The sequence below is a fragment of the Sphaerodactylus townsendi genome, linkage group LG02 (genome assembly GCF_021028975.2).
Source record: "Sphaerodactylus townsendi isolate TG3544 linkage group LG02, MPM_Stown_v2.3, whole genome shotgun sequence".
NCBI lineage: Eukaryota > Metazoa > Chordata > Lepidosauria > Squamata > Sphaerodactylidae > Sphaerodactylus > Sphaerodactylus townsendi.
In genome coordinates this window covers 84,547,346-84,568,702 of record NC_059426.1, presented here as the reverse complement: position 1 = coordinate 84,568,702, position 21,357 = coordinate 84,547,346, and the positions used below count along the sequence as shown (strand labels likewise).

The following is a 21,357-nucleotide window of genomic DNA, read 5'->3' as shown; positions in this document are numbered from 1 at the left end:
CACAGGATTGTTAAGCCTAGTTTTAATTCCTTTTTTGTATAAAAATACTTAATGCATAATATCTTCATCAGGCTTTAGGTGTTGCCTCTTACCAAGTGGTCTTGTGAAAGGTACACTAGCTGTCCATTATCTGAGTTGTATAGAAGTGTTACCCACTCTGTAGCATTGACTGCAAGAGTAGTGCTTTATGTTTCTCCATATAAGTGCTGGGCAACCATTTACTTGTGTACTACCCAAACTGGTGGTAAGTCTCTCCCTTTTAGAGTGGGAAATTAGCAGGAACAGACTCTTGGCTTTAGTTGGAAGCCAGCAACACAAGACCTTGATTACCTATGAATATGAGAGTCAGCTTTCGCAAGAAACGTGTAGGAGAGCAAATAAAATTTATTTAGGGATAATAAGGGTACACAAGCATACAATAAAAATCATAGCAGCAGAACACATACACAGGCTTAGGATATAAGCAGTTGTAATGTGATAGGTCTGGAATAGATGAGGAAATTTGGAAAAGTAAGGGCTATAGTCATCTGATCTTAGAGTGGAATGGTCCAATGAACAAAACTGAGTGATCAATATCACAGACAGGCGTCCAGAGATATTGAACATTGGCTATTGGGAGAATGGGGTTCTTATAGGGAAAAAACAAAACCTCAGGGTTATGTAGAATAATCCTTAATCTCCCAGAACAAAGAGAGTTCCTGCCTTTCTGGGAAAAGACAAGAGATAAACATCAACCTTAATGGTTGGGTTGTTGATCTAATGGGTTGCGACATCAGCCTAATGTTCCAGGTTTGGGAATGTCTCCAAGGGGAAAGTTAGCTGATGAAATTACAGCTGAAAACAATAAAAATGTAAATGAGGTGGTTGTTAAAAAGTATTAATCAGAGGAAGAAATATTAGTACCACAGTGAGCAAGTAAGCACATTAGAACATCTATTGTCTTCACTGGGGTGTATGGTCCAGGACTGAAGATGGGAACTCTCTCCAGGGCGAGCTCTTTGTGTCCACTTAATCCTGTCAGGAAGGGTGTGAGAAAAGCATTGTGGAAGCTGATTTGGAGAGAGGTAAGTCCAGACATAGTTCTTTCTTCTTGAGGGTACACAAAGTCAATGCAAAGAATGGGGTCCCCATTTTGGCACTGCATTGTTAAGCACCCCAAGGGGTGGTTTAGATGGGTAGAGATATCATGTCTTCCAAACAGGATCTCCTTGGTCCACCATAGGTCCGTCTGGCAACATGTGTAGGAGGAAGGTACCATTGGGATGAGCTTTCTTCCCAGATTTGTTATCTTTAAGCTGAGTTCTAGTTTACAGTCCTTTTACTTTGTATTAAATTCAGTTTCTTTTTGATGGGGTAAATACATTTTTTTCAGAGGCCCGTAGAAAATTCATATGGCAGAAGTGGAGATTTTAGTATCCTTGGTTAATGTTATAACTGGAATTCTTAATTAGGACTGATTAGAATGAAAAGTCATACTTAACATTACCAAAAATCACTGTAATTTTTTTTCTGCTCAGGCTGAGGTTACAACTTAGAACTCATTCTTGACAATATAGCAAGAGTTCAAACCATGGCAACATTTTAGAGCAGTTTGTGTGGGTATGTGAATTTCACAGTCTTGACTAATATTCCAGGTTAGAGTGTGAGACTTGGTCCCAGGATTCCTCTCACACACACATGAATACAGAGGTGTACCTAGGCAAACTGGAGCCATGGGCAAAACCTGAGTTTGATGACCCCCCATGGGCGGCCATCTTCCCCCACCGTGACCAAACAATTTTTTTCCACCAGGTCATTTAAAAGTCACCATCACATTATAGAACATGCCCCAACTCACAAATCTGAACACAGCAATAGGCCATGCCACACAGCAGAAATAATTTTTGGAAAACATTTTCAAAATGCTTTCAAAATGTTTTATTACTGCTATGAAAACATTTTATGGTGTTGTATCCAGTCCCCACAATTGGGGGAAACAGCATCACTTTCAATGTTATTTAAACTGGGAATCCCAGATTCTCCCTTTAAGGTGGATTCAAAAGGAGAATCTGGGCTCCCTAGTTTAAACAAGTGATGCTGGAACCCACCCCCAAACAGCATCATTTTCAATGGTGTTTAAACTAGGGAGCCCAGATTCTCCTTTTAAATCCACCTTAAAGGGAGAATCTGGGGTCCCCAGTTTAAATAACATTGAAAGTGATGCTATTTTGGTGTTGATTCTTCCCCATGCTGAAACATGCATCCCTTTCAATGTTAAAACTGGGGACCTCAAGGTGGCGTTCTGGGCAGCTGCTCACTTTGCCCAATGGGAGGAACGCCTCTGCACGAATATGCTTGTATTCTACATTTTTACTTATCACAAGAAATAAATATATTTTTGTAATATTTTTCTTCTTTCTTTAAAGGTATTTGCAACATCAATTTATAACTCTTCATCCACCACAGTATCATCTTCTGGGGAAAGAAGATTTCGCACTACAATCTGTGAATCATCCAGTAAGCTCCTTATTACTTTTTTAATTCTTTAAAAAGTCAAAGACCACCTTAATCTATTGCCTTATGTGACTATCCAATGTGCATTTTGCTGGAAGAAAATAAATTTCACACAAAAGGGTTTTTTTTCTGGATAAGCTTGCATTGGTTTTACTTTAAGTTTTGTTATAAAAAATAATGACTCACTGGGACTCTACCTTTTTTTTACCTGGTGAAAGGAATTAGGAGTATGGCAATTGAAGAATATTTAAAGTAGAATCAAAGGCCTGAATCCTAAACCTTCTTTCTGTTTGTCCCTCTTTTGGCTATTGAAAAGTGGGTTATCTGCTGCAGACTGAATCATTCTAGTTGTAGATTTCTTTTGGTCACACTGGTTTTGTAGGAACAGAATTGCTTATCACAAAATGTTTTTATTTATTTGTTGTTGTTTTTTCATCTCAAAAGAATAAAAACAAAATTCAATTTATAGTTTTGGAATAGGCTATCATCAGTATGTTGATGACATTATTTTTTTTATCCCACAAGAATAAAAACAAAATTCAGTTTATGGTTTTGGAATAGGCTGTCATCATTATGTTGATGACACCCAGCTCTATATTTCTTGATCCAAATTAACTGGTGATGCTGTAGAGGTTCTGAACCTGTGCCTTACTGTTGTGGTAAAATGGATAAGGGTGAACAAGTTGAAACTAAATCCTAACAAGATGGAGGGGTGATGTTGGCTGGAAGAGCTGATGTCTTGAAGTCATTGTTCTCCCCACTTTTGATGGGATCCTGCTGACACTTGCTGACTCAGTGAAGAGCCTTGGGGTTTACTAGACCCACCATTTTTGCTGGGTTAGTAAATTAATGTAGTTGCAAAAAATTAAGTCTTCCGTCTTCATTTAGCATAGAAGTTGATCCATTACATTGACTTTGCAGATCTGCTCACATGGATCCATTCCATTGTTACCTCTAGCAAGACTATTTTAAGGTACTCTACATTGGTCTGCCCCTAAGAAACTTGTATGAAATGCTGCACCCTGGTAATTAGGTGCTAGGCAGAGCATGCATGTCATATTCAATCTGCAGTCATTTCATTTGCTGCAGATCAGTTACTTGGTTCCATTCAAGGTAGTGGATATCACATAAGAATCTTTAATGGTTCCTACGTATCTGCAGAACTAATTCTCAGTTGTGCTTCTCCATAGCACTTTTGCTCATCTGAGAAAAGCCTTCTGAAGGTATCACCTCGCAAATGGAAACTGCCTGTTTGTACACATTCTCTGTTGTGTCCCTCACATTGAGGAGAACAGGAAGGCTTTCACATGTCTGTCATTCCACAAAAAGTGCAAAACAGAACTGTTCGCTGTTCACGCTGTTTTTGTCATTGTAAAGTCATATGGCATTCCTCATTGAATGTCTTTTTCTGTGTAACTACATTACTTTTTATTCTGTAATCTGCCTTGAGTGTCTGAGAGTGGCAGAATGTTAGTTTGAACCTCAGTATCTCAGTCTGACTCTTGAAGGAATACCCTAAGGAATGCACTCTGTATTGAAGGATTAGGTATGTTGTGGAAAAGGAATGGAAACAAGTCTTGGGATCAAAGCCCCAGAATCCTTGCCGAAAGCTGTATAGGTTTGAATAGTGTGTTGCCTGCACTATAAATGTACCAATATCTCTAATATTCTATATACATATACTTACACAATTACAAATAAGCTTTTATAACATAAACAATCTCTACACAGGCTTATTACAAAGAAACATAACCCAAATAGTCCCTCTATAAATGACTCACAACAAAATTAAAATTGAAAGATAGCCACATGGGCTGTAATTCCCAGGTTGTTGAATAACATAAGAACATAAGAACAAGCCAGCTGGATCAGACCAGAGTCCATCTAGTCCAGCTCTCTGCTACTCGCAGTGGCCCACCAGGTGCCATTGGGAGCTCACATGCAGGATGGGAAAGCAATGGCCTTCTGCGGCTGTTGCTCCCGAGCACCTGGACTGTTAAGGCATTTGCAATCTCAGATCAAAGAGGATCAAGATTGGTAGCCATAAATCGACTTCTCCTCCATAAATCTGTCCAAGCCCCTTTTAAAGCTATCCGCAGGTTAAGTGGCCATCACCACCTCCTGTGGCAGCATATTCCAAACACCAATCACACGCTATGCTGGAAGAAGAAGTAAGCTTCCTTTATTAGTCCTAACTCTTCCCCCCAGCATTCATTCAATCTATGCCCTGGTTCATCGATGAAATCTGTATAGCAATTAGTAGATCCAGTTATCTTGTAATTTTCCAAATAAATCCTTTTCCAAAAAGGTTACAAAAAACTCTTTTTTCTTAGCTATGTAAGAACTGGCTCGGATAGAGACTCTGGTTTTGTAGCCTTTTTGGAAAAGGATTTATTTGGAAAATAACAAGATAACAAGCCACTGTGAAGGTATATGAAGTTGTTCAGCAACCAGGGAATGACAGCCTATGTGGAGATTTCTCCAGGATTATGACATTTTAAATTCCTGATAAAGATTTAAAAGCTTTAGTTCCTTTATTTAGGTCCACAAATGTTTTTGTTTTCAAAAGAAATGCAAACTATAATTAGAACATGACTCTATATTGATTTTGGTTGGGTTTTATTTACACTGATAAGGCATCCAGTTGCTGTCTAATACAGCACTGTTTTCTATGTTCAGAACCCTGAACAAATGAAAATTCAAGGCTTAATATTTTTCTACTATCAATAGTCTGCTAGAAAAACTGCAGAAATACTACAGTTGCAATCATCCTATTATGGTGCTGGATGTGAGGAAAAATAGTGCTTTTTTCTTCTTTCTGTGCTTTGTGTCACTGTGTGCATCATAATTAACACAGTAATGTTTGAAACATGTCTATATTCATAAGGCGATGCATAATAAGAAAGCACAATTGGCTGTAGTTCCATTAATGACCCCAGATAAGAAAGGGAATCTTTTGATAGCTTCTAGCAGGAATTATATGGGTCAGTTGTTCCTTTTATTTATTTATTTATTTATTTATTTAATCACATTTATAGACTGCCCTCCCTCAAGGGCTCAGGGTGGTGAACAACAATAAAATAGCATTTATGCTTTCAATAGCTGCCACCCTAAATTGGGAACTTAGAAGGTGTGGGGACAAAATTAATAATGACAAAATTAATAAGAGGAACTTTTAGAAGAGGAAATTAAGCTGAAAATTTCTTTGAAATTTAATCGCCTTTGAATTGATAGTTTTGGAATCTGCTGGATCTTGCCAGCTAGTTAGTGATGGATATCAGAAATCAAAAGCATGCATTCCAGGACTGAGGATTCAGTTTAACATTGTGGCAATGAATAAAGTAATATAGTTCATTTTAGTACTCCTAACTAAGTTGGTTTCTTTGAAATAATGTACGAGTGGCATCTTGGATACAGTACGATATAGTTCAGAATAATTTCAGATAGGCGATTGTGTTAGGCTGCAATTATAAAAACACTACACTGGAAAATCAAACGGAGTTTAGTTCCAAGTAGACCTACATAGAGTTGCTCCCCTGTCTGTCACAGCAAAAAATAAATAGGGATCTCTTGGCAGATAAACAAGATTTTATTCCAGAATACTTTTTTCTTTTGGATGAGAGCCCAGTTCTTGAATTCAAGATAGTGGATCCTCAATAGGCAGACATTTGCTTATAATTGGCTGTAGAGGGTTTTCCAGGCTGTGTGACTATGGTTTGGTAGTTTTTGCTCCTAATGTTTTGCCTGCATCTATGGCTGGCATCTTCAGAGGTATGTCAGGGTGAGATGTGTTTCTCACCATGGCACAGTGTGGAGTGATTGTATGGTGGGGTATTTATTTTGTACACTTCAGAGGGGGATAAGGCACATTTGCTTGTGTCTGGGTGGGGTTCATTTAGAATTGCATTTGCTGTTGTGTTTGCAACCACATTCACAACTTCTTTTGCATTTGTACTTGCAATCACATTTGCATTCACGCTTGCAACTGTACTTGCAATAGCATTTGTAACTGTATTAGCATGTGTCTAAGTGGAGTTCATTTGCAGTTGCCTTTGAATGTCTCTGGTTTTTGGTTTTGGTGCTTTTTAATACTCGTAGTCCAGTTTTGTTGATTTTCAGACTTTCTTCCTTCTTGTTGAAAATATCCCAGCATTTGTGGATTTCAATGGCTTCCCCATGTTGTCTGATATAGTAGCTATCAGAGTTCAAAGGACTCATGGCCCGGGAATGCCCCCTATGCTGGCAGCCAACTTGTGCTACCAAAAAGTGTGGTGTAAGTCGGTGATTCCAATAGGATCCTTCAGGCGACTGGGTTTTAATTTTTTCCCCCTTTCCTGTGCCACCTGAAACTCCATTGGAGGTGGTGCAGGTGCGCTTTCACAATGCCATACCTAGCTGCAGCTCTGCCCCCCTCTTTGGATTGGGTTGTAAGGAAGCAATCCTATGGGCTTACACTCAGGAAAATGTTCTTAGCTTTGTAGTCTGAGGATTTATAACATGTGCAACACAGCCCAACTAAAGAAAACAGCTTAATACAAAATTTAATAAAAGGAAATGCAGTTGATTTGTACAGCCAGTAATCTATTGCAGGAACTGCAATATAGGTATACTTTATATAGTAATATGCAATTGATGATGAAAACTTCTGGACTGACAGACTGCCTTCAAGTAGAAGAAGAAGTAGAAGAGTTTGGATTTATATTCCCCCCTTTCTCTCCTGCAAGGAGACTCAAAGGGGCTGTCAATCTCCTTTCCCTCCCCCCCCCCCCGCAACAAACACTCTGTGAGGTGGTTGGGGCTGAGAGAGCATGGAAGAACTGTGACTAGCCCAAGGTCACCTAGCTGGCATGTGTTGGAGTTCCCCAGATAAGCCTCTACAACTCAAATGCCAGAACAAGGAATCAAACTCGCTTCTCCAGATTAGAGTGCACTTGCTCTTAACCACTACACCACTGCTGTAGGTAACAGATGCCTGGCAATGCATTTGATTAGAGAATTAGGCAGATGTATTCTTCTGTGTTTCCTTTATAAGCTCACTCGCTCGACTGGTCTTCCTACTAATAGTGTCAAGTCCCTTTCTGTGATGTAGCCCTGCTATAATGTGCACTGTTCATTTGACTATGCTCAGCGGATATATTCCAGTACCTTCTGACTACATAATTGCCTCTTGCAACCATACTTTATACTGTATATGATACTCATAGATGGTAGCCATATATAAGATTAATCATATAATATAAATGTCTTCTGGGGGGACCCCTAACAATCCATCAGTTAGAAATATGTGATATTGTTGCTATCTGCTTAAGTATCCACCTTTTGGATGGCCTAGTTAGAATTCAAAACTTTAATGATGTAAATAATTATGTGCATCTTTTAAACAGATTCATTCACATGCTTTAATGGAGGCGAGTGTGTGCACTGGCAGTTGTGTGATTGTAGTCGATACAATGCAACTGGAACAAGATGCCAAATAGGTGAGTAATTTATATGCTAAATGCCACATCTAGGCTAACTGAAGAATATAAATTATGTTTACAGCCCTCTTGACAGAAGTGTACTCAGAGCCTGCTCTACTGTCTAAAGCTTATGGGTGCAACTGGAAAATTAGGGATCTTGCTTCTTATTCTGAAGCAGAAGTTGATGAAGAGTTATGCAGCATAATACTGCTTATGTAAATATTTTCTTTTTTTTGGATCTTTCCTTTAGAAGTAACATAAGCATCACCAAGGTCCCCTCCATCTGAATTACCTTCTTTCTCCCCATAGTATATAACACAGGAGCAGAACGAGATAATATTTGCCGAACATGGGGACAATACAATTATGAAACCTTTGATGGGCTTTACTACTTTTTCTCTGGGAAATCTACATATGTTCTTGTGAATCAGAATGAAATGGATGAGCAGAGCTTCTCTATACAGGTAAAACTTAATATGATTAAAGTCCATTTCAAATACATTTACAATAAATTTAAACATTTTAGTGATTTCTTTGGAGTTTGAGAAAATGCTGCAGGTTCATTTGCATTCTTCTGAATCCAAGTGTATGAATAGAGAGATACTATTTCTGATGAATTCCAGTTGATTGGGCTGTTTATGTAGATAGGTTTGCAGATGTAGCTCTCAGAGAGTGTCCCAAAGAATTTAGGATGAGGCCAAGGGTATATAGGTGACTACCCACTCCAAAAAAAATGCATCATCAGGATTCAGGGAAGTCCATCAGTACTTGTAAAACAATTCTCTGCATTCCAAAGAGTGAAAGGGCTCATTTTTCCAAAATAGTGGCTGTCTATCATATGGCTTTTAGAGAGATGCAGTAGAAAGAGTGTCTGAAACACCAAGGTGATATTGAAAGACCTCTTAGATCACTGTCCATGAAAACATGTTTGTGGATTGAACGGCTTGATAGATAGGATATGCACCTGAAAGCCAAAATATTTCAAATCTCACTCATGTATACTTTGTGCTTTTGTAATTGTGTTACTGCTTTGGATGCCATTTGATGCTGGGCAAAACTGAAAAATTTTCATTTCCATAGATTAACAGTTGTATATTACAAAATCTGTGTTGTTTCTAGCAGTAGCAGAAAAAATTGATTTATGGATTAGTTGTAATTTATCCTGCCCTTCCTTTAAGTGCTGTGAACATGTATTTTTTACTCCTTACATCACTTTCTGAAACTTAACAATTAGATATAGAGACTGAGCTCAGCTAATACTCATAGTAGGTATGTTACTTGTTTCCATTTCTATAGCAGAAGGTAAAATGCTGAGGTTGTAATTGCTGTTATTAAACCCTTAATTTCTCCACTTTATTTTTGTCAGGTACATAATGATCCAGAGTGCAATTCGTCTCCCTATTCTTGTAAACGATCTGTTAGTTTGTACTTTTCTGGAGAAGGGGAAATCAGATTAAGTAATGAGGTTACTTACAGAGGAACTGGGTAAATTTACCTACTTATTCTTACAGTCTCTAATGTTTTACTTGGCTCATCATTTTGTTATGTAGAAAGTGTTCTGTTTCCACAGACAAATAGTCTTGTAGGTATGTGAAACCAAATCACTAGTAAAACTCAATTGTGTGTACATGGGGAGTTGGTTAATCACTTTCAGTTCAAGGTTAGTTTTTGCAACCTTAGATCATCAAAAGAGTGAGGTAACTGTTCTCCAAGACTGACTGCTGTTTGCATATCTTTGGATGATATGATAGTATAATTTTTTTTTGGTAAATGAGTATAAGCATTTGAAAACTTGCAATGATTTATTCTTTTATTTATGACAATATTTATTTGGCTTCCCAGAGTGCAATTACCATATGCTACAGGAAAACTCTATATTCAAAAACTAGCTGGATATGTCATTGTTAGACACCAGTACGCATTCTCTCTGGCATGGGATGGTACATCTTCTGTTTATATTAAGATGGCCCCTGACTATCTGGGAAAAACTCATGGATTGTGTGGTAACAACAATGCCATTTTGCAAGATGAACTTGTTACGAGTTATGGTGAGCATTTTATACATGTTTTTAGGAAATTCATATATTTTAAGTTTAGTTTTTAATCTTAAAAGCTACAGACATTTTTCTAATTTTGAAATACACATATAAAATAAAGGTTCTAAAGGAAATAAATGATTGTTATGAATATAATCAAGTGTTTTAAAGAGTCACCCTAAAATGTAAACTTGTTTTTTCTGGTGTCCAATTAGAGACATTAAAGAGAGAATGACATCATGAAAAGTGCCACATTATAATGCCATATTTTTCTCATGATGAGTGCCAAGTACCCAAAGACTATTAGTCTTAATATATTAAGGATCATTTGTATTGGCTTTCCCAAGGTTTAACATTTACTCAGCATGGATAACTAAGATGTGCAGTCAGATTTTATATCAGGTTGCATAGCTGTTGTAATTTGCATCATTCTCAAGACTATGCTGGAGCTGGGGGCTGCTATGGAGCCTTTAGGGTCAGGAAAAGGAACTGGTTTTAGCTTTGAAAACATTCCTGGCACAACACTTGTATACTGCATAGGGCAATGTTGCCTACATTAGTACAGATGCTTGCTGCTGTTGTACTACAGGAATAAAATAAGCTCCTGATATATCAGTGGTGTTAAATTCACATGTCATGAATACATCAGAATTTGTTTGTGACAAATATGAATCTGGTGTATGGTTAGGCTCACCACTGCTTCCCTCTCCTAATTAATGAAGTATGGTCGAAAACCAGTGGCATAGCTAGGAAAAATGGAGCCTGGGGCAGAATCCGAGTTCCCCCCATGGATCCCTCTGCCCCCAATGCCCCCCACTTACCCTAGCTGGTGGCAAGGCCTGCCTGGGCTGGGCAGGGGCATGCACAACTGTCCCCTTTTTTGCAAAGGAATGGGGCAAGGGGAGATGAAGTTGGTCGGGCAAGTTCTACTTTGCAACAGTAGTTCTTATGCCAGGGATGTAGGTATAGTTTTTTATGGGGGGGCTCGGGGGGCCACACCACCCCCTCCCCTAGGGCATGGCCACGCCTCCCCAAGCCCTGCCCCTGGCCTAGCGCTTATAAAAGCAGCTCTCCGAGGCCGGGGATGGCAGACTCCCCTGCCCTGCCCTCCCCTGCCCTATGGGCAGGTGGTATATTGTGAGGGAAAAGGTTTCTCCGGTGCAAAAATCTGAGTTTTGGCATCATCAATAATACCCCGGGCAGTCGATGTGAAGTTGGAATCCACCCTAATTAGCATCACTTTCAATGGTATTTAAATTCAGATTCGCAAATTTCTCCTTTTAAATCCACCTTAAAGGGAGAATCTGGGGTGCCTAGTTAAACAACATTGAAAGTGATGTTGTTTTGGGGTGGATTATCCCCCCACCCTGAAACAGCATCACTTTCAATGTAGTAGCGGTTAAGAGCAGGTGCATTCTAATCTGGAGGAACCTGCTTTGATTCCCTGCTCTACCACTTGAGCTGTGGAGGCTTATCTGGGGAATTCAGATTAGCCTGTGCACTCCCATACATGCCAGCTGGGTGACCTTGGGCTAGTCACAGCTTTTCGGAGCTCTCTCAGCCCCACCCACCTCACAGGGTGTTTGTTGTGAGGGAGCAAGGGCAAAAAGATTGTAGGCCTCTTTGAGTCTCCTACAGGAGAGAAAGGGGGGATATAAATCCAAACTCTTCTTCTTCTTCTAAACTGAGGAACTCAGATTCTCCCTTTAAATCCATGCCGAAGGGGGTTTAAAAGGATTTAAAAGGAGAATCTGGGGAAATTTGGGGGGTGCCTGCTGTCAGGGGTGCAATTGTTAAACTAGAAGCACCAAACTTTCAGGGTATCTTTAGGAGTCTCTCCTAATGATACCACCCAGGTTTGGTGAAGTTTGGTTCAGGGGGTTCAAAGTTATGGACCCTCGAAGATGTAGCCTTCATCTTCTATTAGCTCCCATTGGAAACAATGGAGGATGGGGGCACTCCCTTTGCGAGTCAATAGCTTTGGACCCCCTAGACCAAACTTCACCAAACCTGGGTGGTATCAATAAGAGATTCTCCTGATAAAACATCCCAGGTTTGGTGAAGTTTGGTTCAGGGGGTCCAAAGTTATGGAACATGAAAGGTGTAGCCCCCATCTTCTATTAGCTCCCATTGGAAACAATGGAAGATCGGGGCACCCCCTTTGGGATTCCATAACTTTGGACCCCTTGAACCAAACCTCACCAAACCCAGTTAGTATCATCAGGAGAGTCCCCCAAACAATCCCTGAAAGTTTGGTGCTGCTAGCCCAAACAATGCGCCCCCTGCAAACCAAAAAAGCACTAAAATGTTTTAAAAACCCACAAACGGAGGGGCAGAGCTTCGGACATGAACGGGGGGGGGGGGGGGGTTCAAACCTGAGAACCCCCCTTACCTACGTCCATGTCTTATGCATGCTTCAGCAAGTCTGTGCCTGTTTATTCAAGAGCGAGTCTCGCTCTGCTTGAGACAAGTGTGCATGGTGAGGGCAGGTGCCTGTTATGTATGTGCCACTGTTTGGGTGGTTCAGTCCCCTCATAACTTGGTGTGGGACTGACTGATTGGCAGGCAAGCATGCACCAGATACACCCATAGCATAAACTCGCCTGCACCAGCAAGGGGCTGGGGAATCTTTCCTCCTTCCAATGGAAGCAGATGGGCCGGCTGATCAGTTTCACAGGAGTGCAGCTCTGCCGCGCTCTCTCCAGCGGAATGGCAAGCAAGGGTGGGGCCGGGCAGGGCCTCACGCAGTGACCTTTGCCTGCCCTGGTAGGGCAGGACCAGGCAGGGATGCCTGGCAGCGGCTTCCACCGGGCCTGATGGGGTAGGGCAAGGGGAGAAGGAGGAGGGGTGTGAAAGCAATTTTCTGCCCCCACATGACCCCAATGGTGGCCACCTGGGGTGCCGGTCCCCACCCTGTCCCCTGGTAGCTATATGCCTATGTTGAAAACTTCCTGCTTCTAGAAAGTTTCATTCTAACACTGTTATGACATCCAAACAGTGGTTACTGGAAAAGAATCTAATTCAATGATTCTCCCACATTTAAACATCTCAACAGATTGAAGGTAGACTAAAGACTTCGTAAGCTAGGAACACTTCATGCAAGAGAGGGAAATCCTCTTTGTTGCCCTGATTTTTTTCTACCGTAGATTAGAGAATCTGTTTTTTAGTGTCTCAGCATTTTTAAAAAGAAAACATTAATTCAAATTACCTTTTTCTATATCACATGGAAGAGCAAAGTACTGCATTAACATTTTTGAGTAGATCAAACTATTCTGTAATTTTACAGCTTAGGATAAGATTTGCACTATCATTGAGCAGGACCAGGCAGGGACAAGTATGATTTTTAACAACTGTATGTGGGAACAGATTTAACTGAAAATATTGCATTTGAAATGCTGTGAAAAAATAACATTTTTAAACTTGTGTGTTTGTTAATTTTTTTAGTTACTAAGTAATCACCATACATGAGTTAACAGAGCGGGACAAGGGCTGACAGTAAAAACAAACGTTTTTTATTGCTCTAACTGTCATACTTGTATAAAAATAATAAAGTAAAAGACATATAGCAAATGAGCTTGAAGGACCATTATTTCAATTAAATAGCTGTTTTATTCTTTAATCTGTACATGAGCAGCAAACATTGGTCTCTCTACTTGCATTTATTTGAAAGAGAACACTGGTGCTTTCTGAAAGCTTGTGCCCTCCAGTAATGATGTTATGTGTGTGTGTACTTTACTCTGGTGTAAATAATTTGCCTTGGTGAGTAGCTTTTGAATTTCCTGCATTTCTGCACTTTCCCCTAGGAATCCTTACAGAAGACATTGAAGAGTTTGTAGAAAGCTGGAGAGAAAATCCTCCCCAGGAAAATATCTCCTGGGATACCTCTTTTAACTATGAGCCACCCTGTTTGACTCAAACGCGAGCATTTTTACAGGTGTGCATGAGAATTAATGAAGGAAATTAAGTTAATTATAATTCAGTGCTATTAAGAATAGGGGTATAGGGTAGTCCCCTGTGTGGACTTGTTTGGCCAAGCTATCCTACTAATCAAAGAGGCTCATCTGGTGGGCACACAAGAGAGGGCCTTTTCAGTAGCAGCTCCATTATTATAGAACAGTCTCTCCAGACTTTAGATTTTCAGGAGGCCACTGAAGATGATTTTATTTACCATTCATTTGGCTAGTTTAGTAAATATTTATTGGCAGTCCTAATTGATGGACCTTTATAGCCATAGTTCTAATTTAGATTTAAAATTGTGGTCTTTTATTTTTTGTAATAATTTCATTTACACTGAAAACCACCTTGAGTTCTGAAAGGTAAAAAGAATAAGTGTTTTAAACAAACAAACAAACAAACAAATAGTCTCCTCAGAAGTTCATCAACAGAAAACTGTACCAACAAGATTCCACAGAAATACCCCCTTTTTACTTAATATGTAGAAACATAGATGGAAGAGATCACAAGAGCCATCAAATCCAACCCGCTGCAATGCAGGAATACACAATCAAAGCACTCCTGACAGATGGCCATCCAGCCTCTATTTAAAAACCTCCAAAGAAGGAGACTCCAAAGCAATGTATTCCACTGTTGAACAGCTATTACTGTTAGGAAGTTCTTCCTGATGTATAGGTAGAATCTCTTTTCCTGCACCTTGAATCTATTACTCATTGACCTAGTCTCTGGATCAGAAGACAAGTTTGTTCCATCTTCAACATGACATCCTTTCAAATATTTAAACATGGCTATCATATCACCCCTTAACCCCTTCTCTTTTCAAGACTAAACATAGCTATCTCCCTAGGCTGCTCCTCATATGGCATGGATGGAGCTTGTTCTGCACTTTAGCTTCTTTAACTTTCTCCCTACATGTCCTGTAGGAATTTGTCTGAATTCACCTTTAGTGGTTCCTTAGACACCTCCCATTTTTCCTCCTCATTGGAACTATTTGAAATTGTGCTTCCAAGATTTCACTTATAAGAAATTCCCATCCATCATGCACTCCTTTCTCTTTTAGCCTTATTAACCATAGGATTACACCCAGTAGTTTCCCAAGTTTACTGAAATCATCTTTCTTCAAGTCTAGAATGCATTTCTGACTATGCCTATCATCCCCTTTCCACTGTATAACAAACACCAGGAAAATATGATCACTCCCACCTAAGAATCCTACCACCCCATTAACCAGGCCATCATTGTTGGTTAGGACCAGATCTAAAATTGCTGGTTCCTATGTTGCCATTTCTGCCTTCTGGACCATGAAACTGTCTGCAAGGCAAGTGAGGAATTTGTTGGACGTTATAGTCTTGGCAGAGTTTTATTTCCAACAAGTATCCGGATAATTTAAACCTCCCACTACTTCTCTCCTTTCTCAAAGTTTCAGTTGTCTGTTCTTGGAAGGCATCATCAACTCTTCAGTCTGGCTTGGGGGTCTGTAATAGACCCCCACAATGAGATCACTGTTCTTTCTCTCTCCCTTAACTCCCTTAATGTTTACCCAACTGCTGTCAACCTGGCTTCCAGGATTTAAGTTGTAGACCTGCTCACAGTGTAATAATCTCTGATGTATAATGCTCCTCCTCTTTTCCTAGTTAGTCTATTTCTCTGAAATAGGTTATACTTCTCAATTCTTACATTCCAATCATGAGACTCATCCCACCAGGTTTTGGTGATGCATATTATATCATATTTATTCTGCTGTGTTAAGAATTCACGTTTGTCTTGTTTATTTCCCATGCTCTATGCATTAGTATAGAGACATTTAAGGCCATAGTTCATTCCTGCTGGCTGCTTATTTAAGGTTTTTCCCCTCCCACTACTGAGTTCTTGAACTATTTGTTTGAACAAATTACTTTTGATGTAGCCTTAGTTCAGACATCCCACAAAATTTAAACTTATAGTTTAGTGTGGGTTGTGTGAATACAGGTCACTCAACTAACTAGTTAAGGTTCATCCATCTAGGACTGAAGTCAGAATGTAAGAATGTGTTGTATAAACTGTGTTGTGCTAAGTATGATTTCATGTGATGTCTGGTTTAATCCTGACTCTCTGGTGATGTATCCCAGAGTACAAAGCCAAGGCAATGAAATCAGTATTTGTGAGCTGAACCAGAATTTAAGTGAACATCTGTGAACTAAATTCGGGTTTCACAAACCATCCATAGTCAAATCATGTTTTTTTAGGTCTAAACTGAACCACTGGGTTACACTGATTGCTGGTATTTTGTTGAGGAGACCATGTGAGTTTTATTTGACATGGGGCAGTTTTAAAAGAGATGGCAACCACCATGACTAAGCAACATGTAAGAGCGGCTTTTAGATTCTGCCCCACCATTCATCTTTACTACGTAAAGATGCAGTTTTTTTAAATTCTTTATCTGAACTATTCTTATTTAGAAGAGGGCTTACAATTAGTAGACAAAGACTTCTTATCATGCTTGAGTTATTTTTAATTCCTTCTCTTATTTCATCCTTTAATATTATTCTGGGCTTGCTATTTTAGCATTCAAAATCTGCAGCCAGAAGATTCCTCTGATAACTAGTGCCATAATTTAATCAAACAATTCTCTTCAGTTTTGATTAATATCTCAGAAAAAGTTTCTCTCTTCATTGGATAGCAACATAGGAAAACCTGATTAAAATATGGGCTGCATTTTTTTCAGTTGTGTTTTTTAAAAAATGCATCTCAAAAATGCTTGTCCAGACAGAATTCTTCTTATTCTTTTTGTTCATTGCTGAGAATTATGTGTTGCATGCTGATATGTGGAGTCTTGCTTCCCCAATAAAATCAACACCATTCTCTTTGGAATAAAATTTGGCCCTGCCCTCTTTATTACGAACAACATAGGAAGCTGGGCGAGCACAAGGGGCACATCCTAGCCACCAGGCAGCAAGCCTGCTGAACCCGGCACCATCCCAATCCCTGTTGGGGAATTGGGACAGAAAGTTATTAGGTGCCACCTGAGCAGGTGCCCATTATGTGACACCCCTTCCTGCTGGGGATAGTGGGCTCCCTAGCAGTGCCTCTGTGGCTTGCATTATCGAGTCTTATTGAGGCCCCCAACTGTGGGGAGGTCTGACATGCAAGCTTGACTTCCCCAGAAAGGATGTGCTCCTATGCCCATACCCGCCAAGGCTGCAACGAAAAAGCAATTAACAAACATTATGAACCCAATTAAATCCATTTTACCAAGAGAAAGTGCGGGTGGGTCTGCTTGCTCTGCTGCCTCGAAAGAGGCCAGAGCCCTCCATGCACCGGCTTATATTGGTGCGCCCACCCCTTTTTGTCATGTGATGGGGCCCCATCATGTGACCTGGACCCAACAGGCCATCAGATGACCCATTCCCAAGCACGCCCATGCACAGTGCTCAGTATCTGGGACTTGCTTTGCCCCATCTCCCGCCACAATGGCAGCCCCAGGTAAGTCCGGGGCTGCATTTTCTGGAAAAACTACACTTGTACCTACAAAATGTGTTCACATTATATTTACATAATGAGAATATACTAACAAAAATCAAAAGTGTACTTTTGTATTTCATGGATATATTTAATTAAAGTTCTGAAAGGTAAACAATTCAGAGATTAGATGAAATGTAAATTGAGAATGCTAGAGTACCTGTTCAAATATATCTTACCAAGAATGAAAATTCTAATCACGCTAGTGATAAACAATAGATTCAAAATCAAAGACAGGATATTAAATTGTATCAGATTATCTAGTTTCAGTACCACATTTAGTTATAATTTAGGCACTTTAAAAATCTGATTTCTTTACATAACTTCATTCTTTATGTATCTAGAAGTCTTACACATTATGCAACGTGCTACTCTGGCCCCCCTTCAAACCGTGTCATGAATTTGTGAGTCCATACCCTTTCATGGCCAGTTGCACTAACGACTTGTGCATGTAAGTATTTTTTTTATTTTTTTGAGAATTTCAGAATTAACAGACAATTCTCAGAATTAATAGTGCCTGTACACATGGCTGATGCAGTTCTACCCACAGGTGGCTGTGATAAATCAATGATTATAGCAATATTTATATTACAAAATGAAATATTGTTGAGCAGATTAAAGATTTTGCTGAGACTCTGAAATGGCAGACATCTTAGTGAAATAATGTTAGGAAGATTTTTTTTGTGTATTTGTTTGACCATTAAGAAAATTAAATTATGTCAATTTTTTGAAGGTCAGCAGCTGGTAATGCTACATGGTGTCGCTCATTGACAGAATATGCAAGGGCTTGTGCTCAAGCAGGAAAACCTCTTCATGAGTGGCGGGCACAGTTTGAGCAATGTGGTATGTAATGTTCGAGCATACTATCAACTCTCCATGTCTCTGCATATGTTTCTCTGTTCTTTTTTCCAGACTTTTACCTGACCTGTAGGATACAGTTTACTGCATTCCTAATTGGTGACACAATGTCTGACAAGAGCTGTGAGCTGTTGATTATTGCCTATGGTGATATGCAGTGTGCAGCATGAAGGATTTTTGGAAAAAAGTTTTCCATTGCAGTATATTCTCTTCTCTAGAAATTCTGTATTTGTCAAGCCCCTGTGCACCATGGGAGAAGTCTCAGATAGTGAGTCTGTAGAAGAGGAGGCTGTAGCTGGGCCGCAGGGACCCACAGCATGACAGAAGCCTCAGAGAGTCTGGAGTAGAGGAGGCTGCAGCTGGGTCAACAGAAGTCCTGCCAACTCAGGCAGACTAAGAGCCTGAGCCTTCAGTAGTGGGCATAAGATCAGGCCAGGGGCGCAGGCAATGCCTGAGGAAACAATCCCTGGGATGGAAACTGCTACTTCAAAGCTACTGCCAGATCCCAGCTCTGTCCTTCCCCAGGACCTGGTTGTGCAGTCAGGAGACATCCCATCAGCTCCTACACCCCAGGGTCACCTGAACTCTGGGAACAATGATGAAGGCAGCTGCAAAGCCACCTACAGGAGTGTAGGCACAGCAGCAGGTTAGTAGCTTTTTTAGAGCAAGCAAGGAGAAACAGGGAGTCCTTGCAGGAGCCAGGCTAAGGGAGTGCAGCTGGGGTAGGTTGGCAATTAGTGGGAAGGTCATTCTGTATATAAGGCTGTAGGAATAAGGCTGCAGTGTGGCAGCAACGTTGTTTTGGGATGAGTGAGCCTTTGCTTGTGTTGATCCTTGCCTTGGACTAAACAGTGAAGTACCAGATTGCTGTCTTGACTTCTGCTTGACTTGATAAAAGGGCAAAGAAAGACTCTTGGCATATTTCACATTTTTTAATCAATGACAGCTAGCATATTAATACATAGGTTGAATTAAGATAGATTGTGCAAGACAGTGTCGCATATAACCCGGTGCTTTTTGGCTATGACTGAAGTCAGACCCCTTGGCTGACTTCTGTTTCTCTGTGACATCTAATTACATAGTTTCTTGGTCTGTTTCTGTGCTTCTTTTATCCTTCTGTCATGCATGGCAAGTGATTGAAAACTTTGGGAATCAAATAACAGTTTTCCATAATGTACAAATTCCAGTGCTTCAGTAAATATGAACTTGTTTTCTTCCCACAGAGAGGAATTCTAGATCACAGTATAGTTCCAGTTTGTAGGCTGAAAATATTTATTAATTAAAATATTCATACCTCATTTCTCTCCCCCCCTTTCATGATCAAACTCATTCTGATATGCCCAGTGCCTGCATTTGGGAGGCCCAGCAAACTGTTTCAAACTAGTAAGCTTTTGACCTGATACCAGTAATCCTTCAGTCATGAGCAGAGGCAGAAATAAGTAGGCAAGTCTGCCAAGTCATGTCTAACAGAAGTGTGTCGTCATGTTTGAATGCAGCTTTGGATATCTTATTCTTTCTAGATCTTATATTTTTATGGCAATTTCATTATGTCTAACATATAGCATGATAATTTCTCCCTGCATAAACAGTGCAGAATCCACAGGTTAAGAATCCTCCTTGGGCTTGCCTGCATCCTGTTTTACTCCCTTCCACTAAGCAATGTGTATATAGTAGCACAAGTAACATATCTGGATGTTATTGGGAAATGGGGCTATGTGTGCTTCCTGTGTTTCTTCCTTTACTGCGCATTAAAGATGCAACTGTAAAGTAGCATGAACAGTGCATGCATAGAAAGAAGACTGGAAAGGATATGGAGACCTCAGCCTCTGTAACTTTCTGACATGCTGCTTCCAAATGTATTGAGATAATAGAACAAATAGGGTACTGCTTAGCCTTGTGACTAGACCTGAGTAAAATTCTGCTTAGGATTTCATTGTAAAAGAGTTTTTTTTACTATTGCACAGGCTTTTGTTTACTAGAATTCACTTTATCATATAATTGAATTAAGCTGACCAATTCCCACATGAAGCCATGTAATTATATAACATTTCTGTCTTTTGTTTTTCAGCTATTATATGTGAGGAACATCTTGTCTACAGTGAATGTATTGACTGTTGCCCAGTTTCATGTCAGCAAAAAACTCACTGTGTTGACAGTGAACTTACATGTGTTGATGGATGCTACTGCCCAGAGGGTAGTATAGTTTTTGGTGTAGAGTTTTTTTAGAAGCTATGGTGTTTCAGAAAGTTATGATGGTATTCTTACAACTGAAAGCAGAAAGACAATGCCAGAATGTGCATTTGTATATTAACTAATCAAAATTTTAACAATAAATGCCCCAAACTTCTGAAATAAATCCAAACTGAAAAATTAACAGTTAATAACATTTGGAGTTCAGCTATATAAATGTGGCAGAGAATATAGTGCTCTGTTCGTAATTATTTAGAAATAGACCAACTTGCCCTGTGTGTTTAAACTCATGCCCAGCATCATTGGTATTAGCATGCAGAGAGGAACTGACTGATTACACAAAGGCTATGGTAAACAAAGAGCCTTTTGTCGCCCCATAAGTGGAGCCATAAGCCTTCAGAGCTGTCTTTTAGAATCTGCCTGACAGGCAGGAGCGGAAATACTCCTTGCAGTTGCTTCCAGTCTATTTATGATCAGTGATATCTAATGCTGTAGAGAAGTACAAGAGAATCAACAGGGATGCACTTCCCTATCGACAAACAGACAATGCAATCCTAAAAGGAGTTATTCCAGTCTAAGCCCATTTAAATGAATTGATTTAGAAGAAGAAGAAGAAGAGTTTGGATTTATATCCCCCCTTTCTCTCTCAGACTCAAAGGGGTTTACAATCTCCTTGCCTTTCCCCTCTCACAACAAATACCCTGTGACGTAGGTGAGGCTGAGAGAGCTCAGAAGAACTGTGACTAGCCCAAGGTCACCCAGCTGGCGAGTATGGGAGTGCACAGGCTAATCTGAATTCCCCAGATAAGCCTCCACAGCTCAGGCAGCAGAGCGGGGAATCAAACCCAGTTCCTCCAGATTAGAATGCA

General features: G+C 40.0%; 1 protein-coding gene across 1 annotated transcript in view; it reads left to right on the top strand.

Moving 5' to 3' along the window:
* OTOG (otogelin) overlaps positions 1-21,357 on the top strand; it is a 153,010-nt gene that overhangs the window by 5,765 nt on the left and 125,888 nt on the right. Inside the window, exons 4-12 of the mRNA XM_048486410.1 lie at positions 2,406-2,496; positions 7,878-7,970; positions 8,262-8,416; positions 9,319-9,437; positions 9,795-10,000; positions 13,792-13,922; positions 17,785-17,891; positions 18,174-18,283; positions 20,367-20,492. Coding sequence (XP_048342367.1) covers positions 2,406-2,496; positions 7,878-7,970; positions 8,262-8,416; positions 9,319-9,437; positions 9,795-10,000; positions 13,792-13,922; positions 17,785-17,891; positions 18,174-18,283; positions 20,367-20,492 — 1,138 coding nt within the window. The remainder of the gene's footprint in view (positions 1-2,405; positions 2,497-7,877; positions 7,971-8,261; positions 8,417-9,318; positions 9,438-9,794; positions 10,001-13,791; positions 13,923-17,784; positions 17,892-18,173; positions 18,284-20,366; positions 20,493-21,357) is intronic.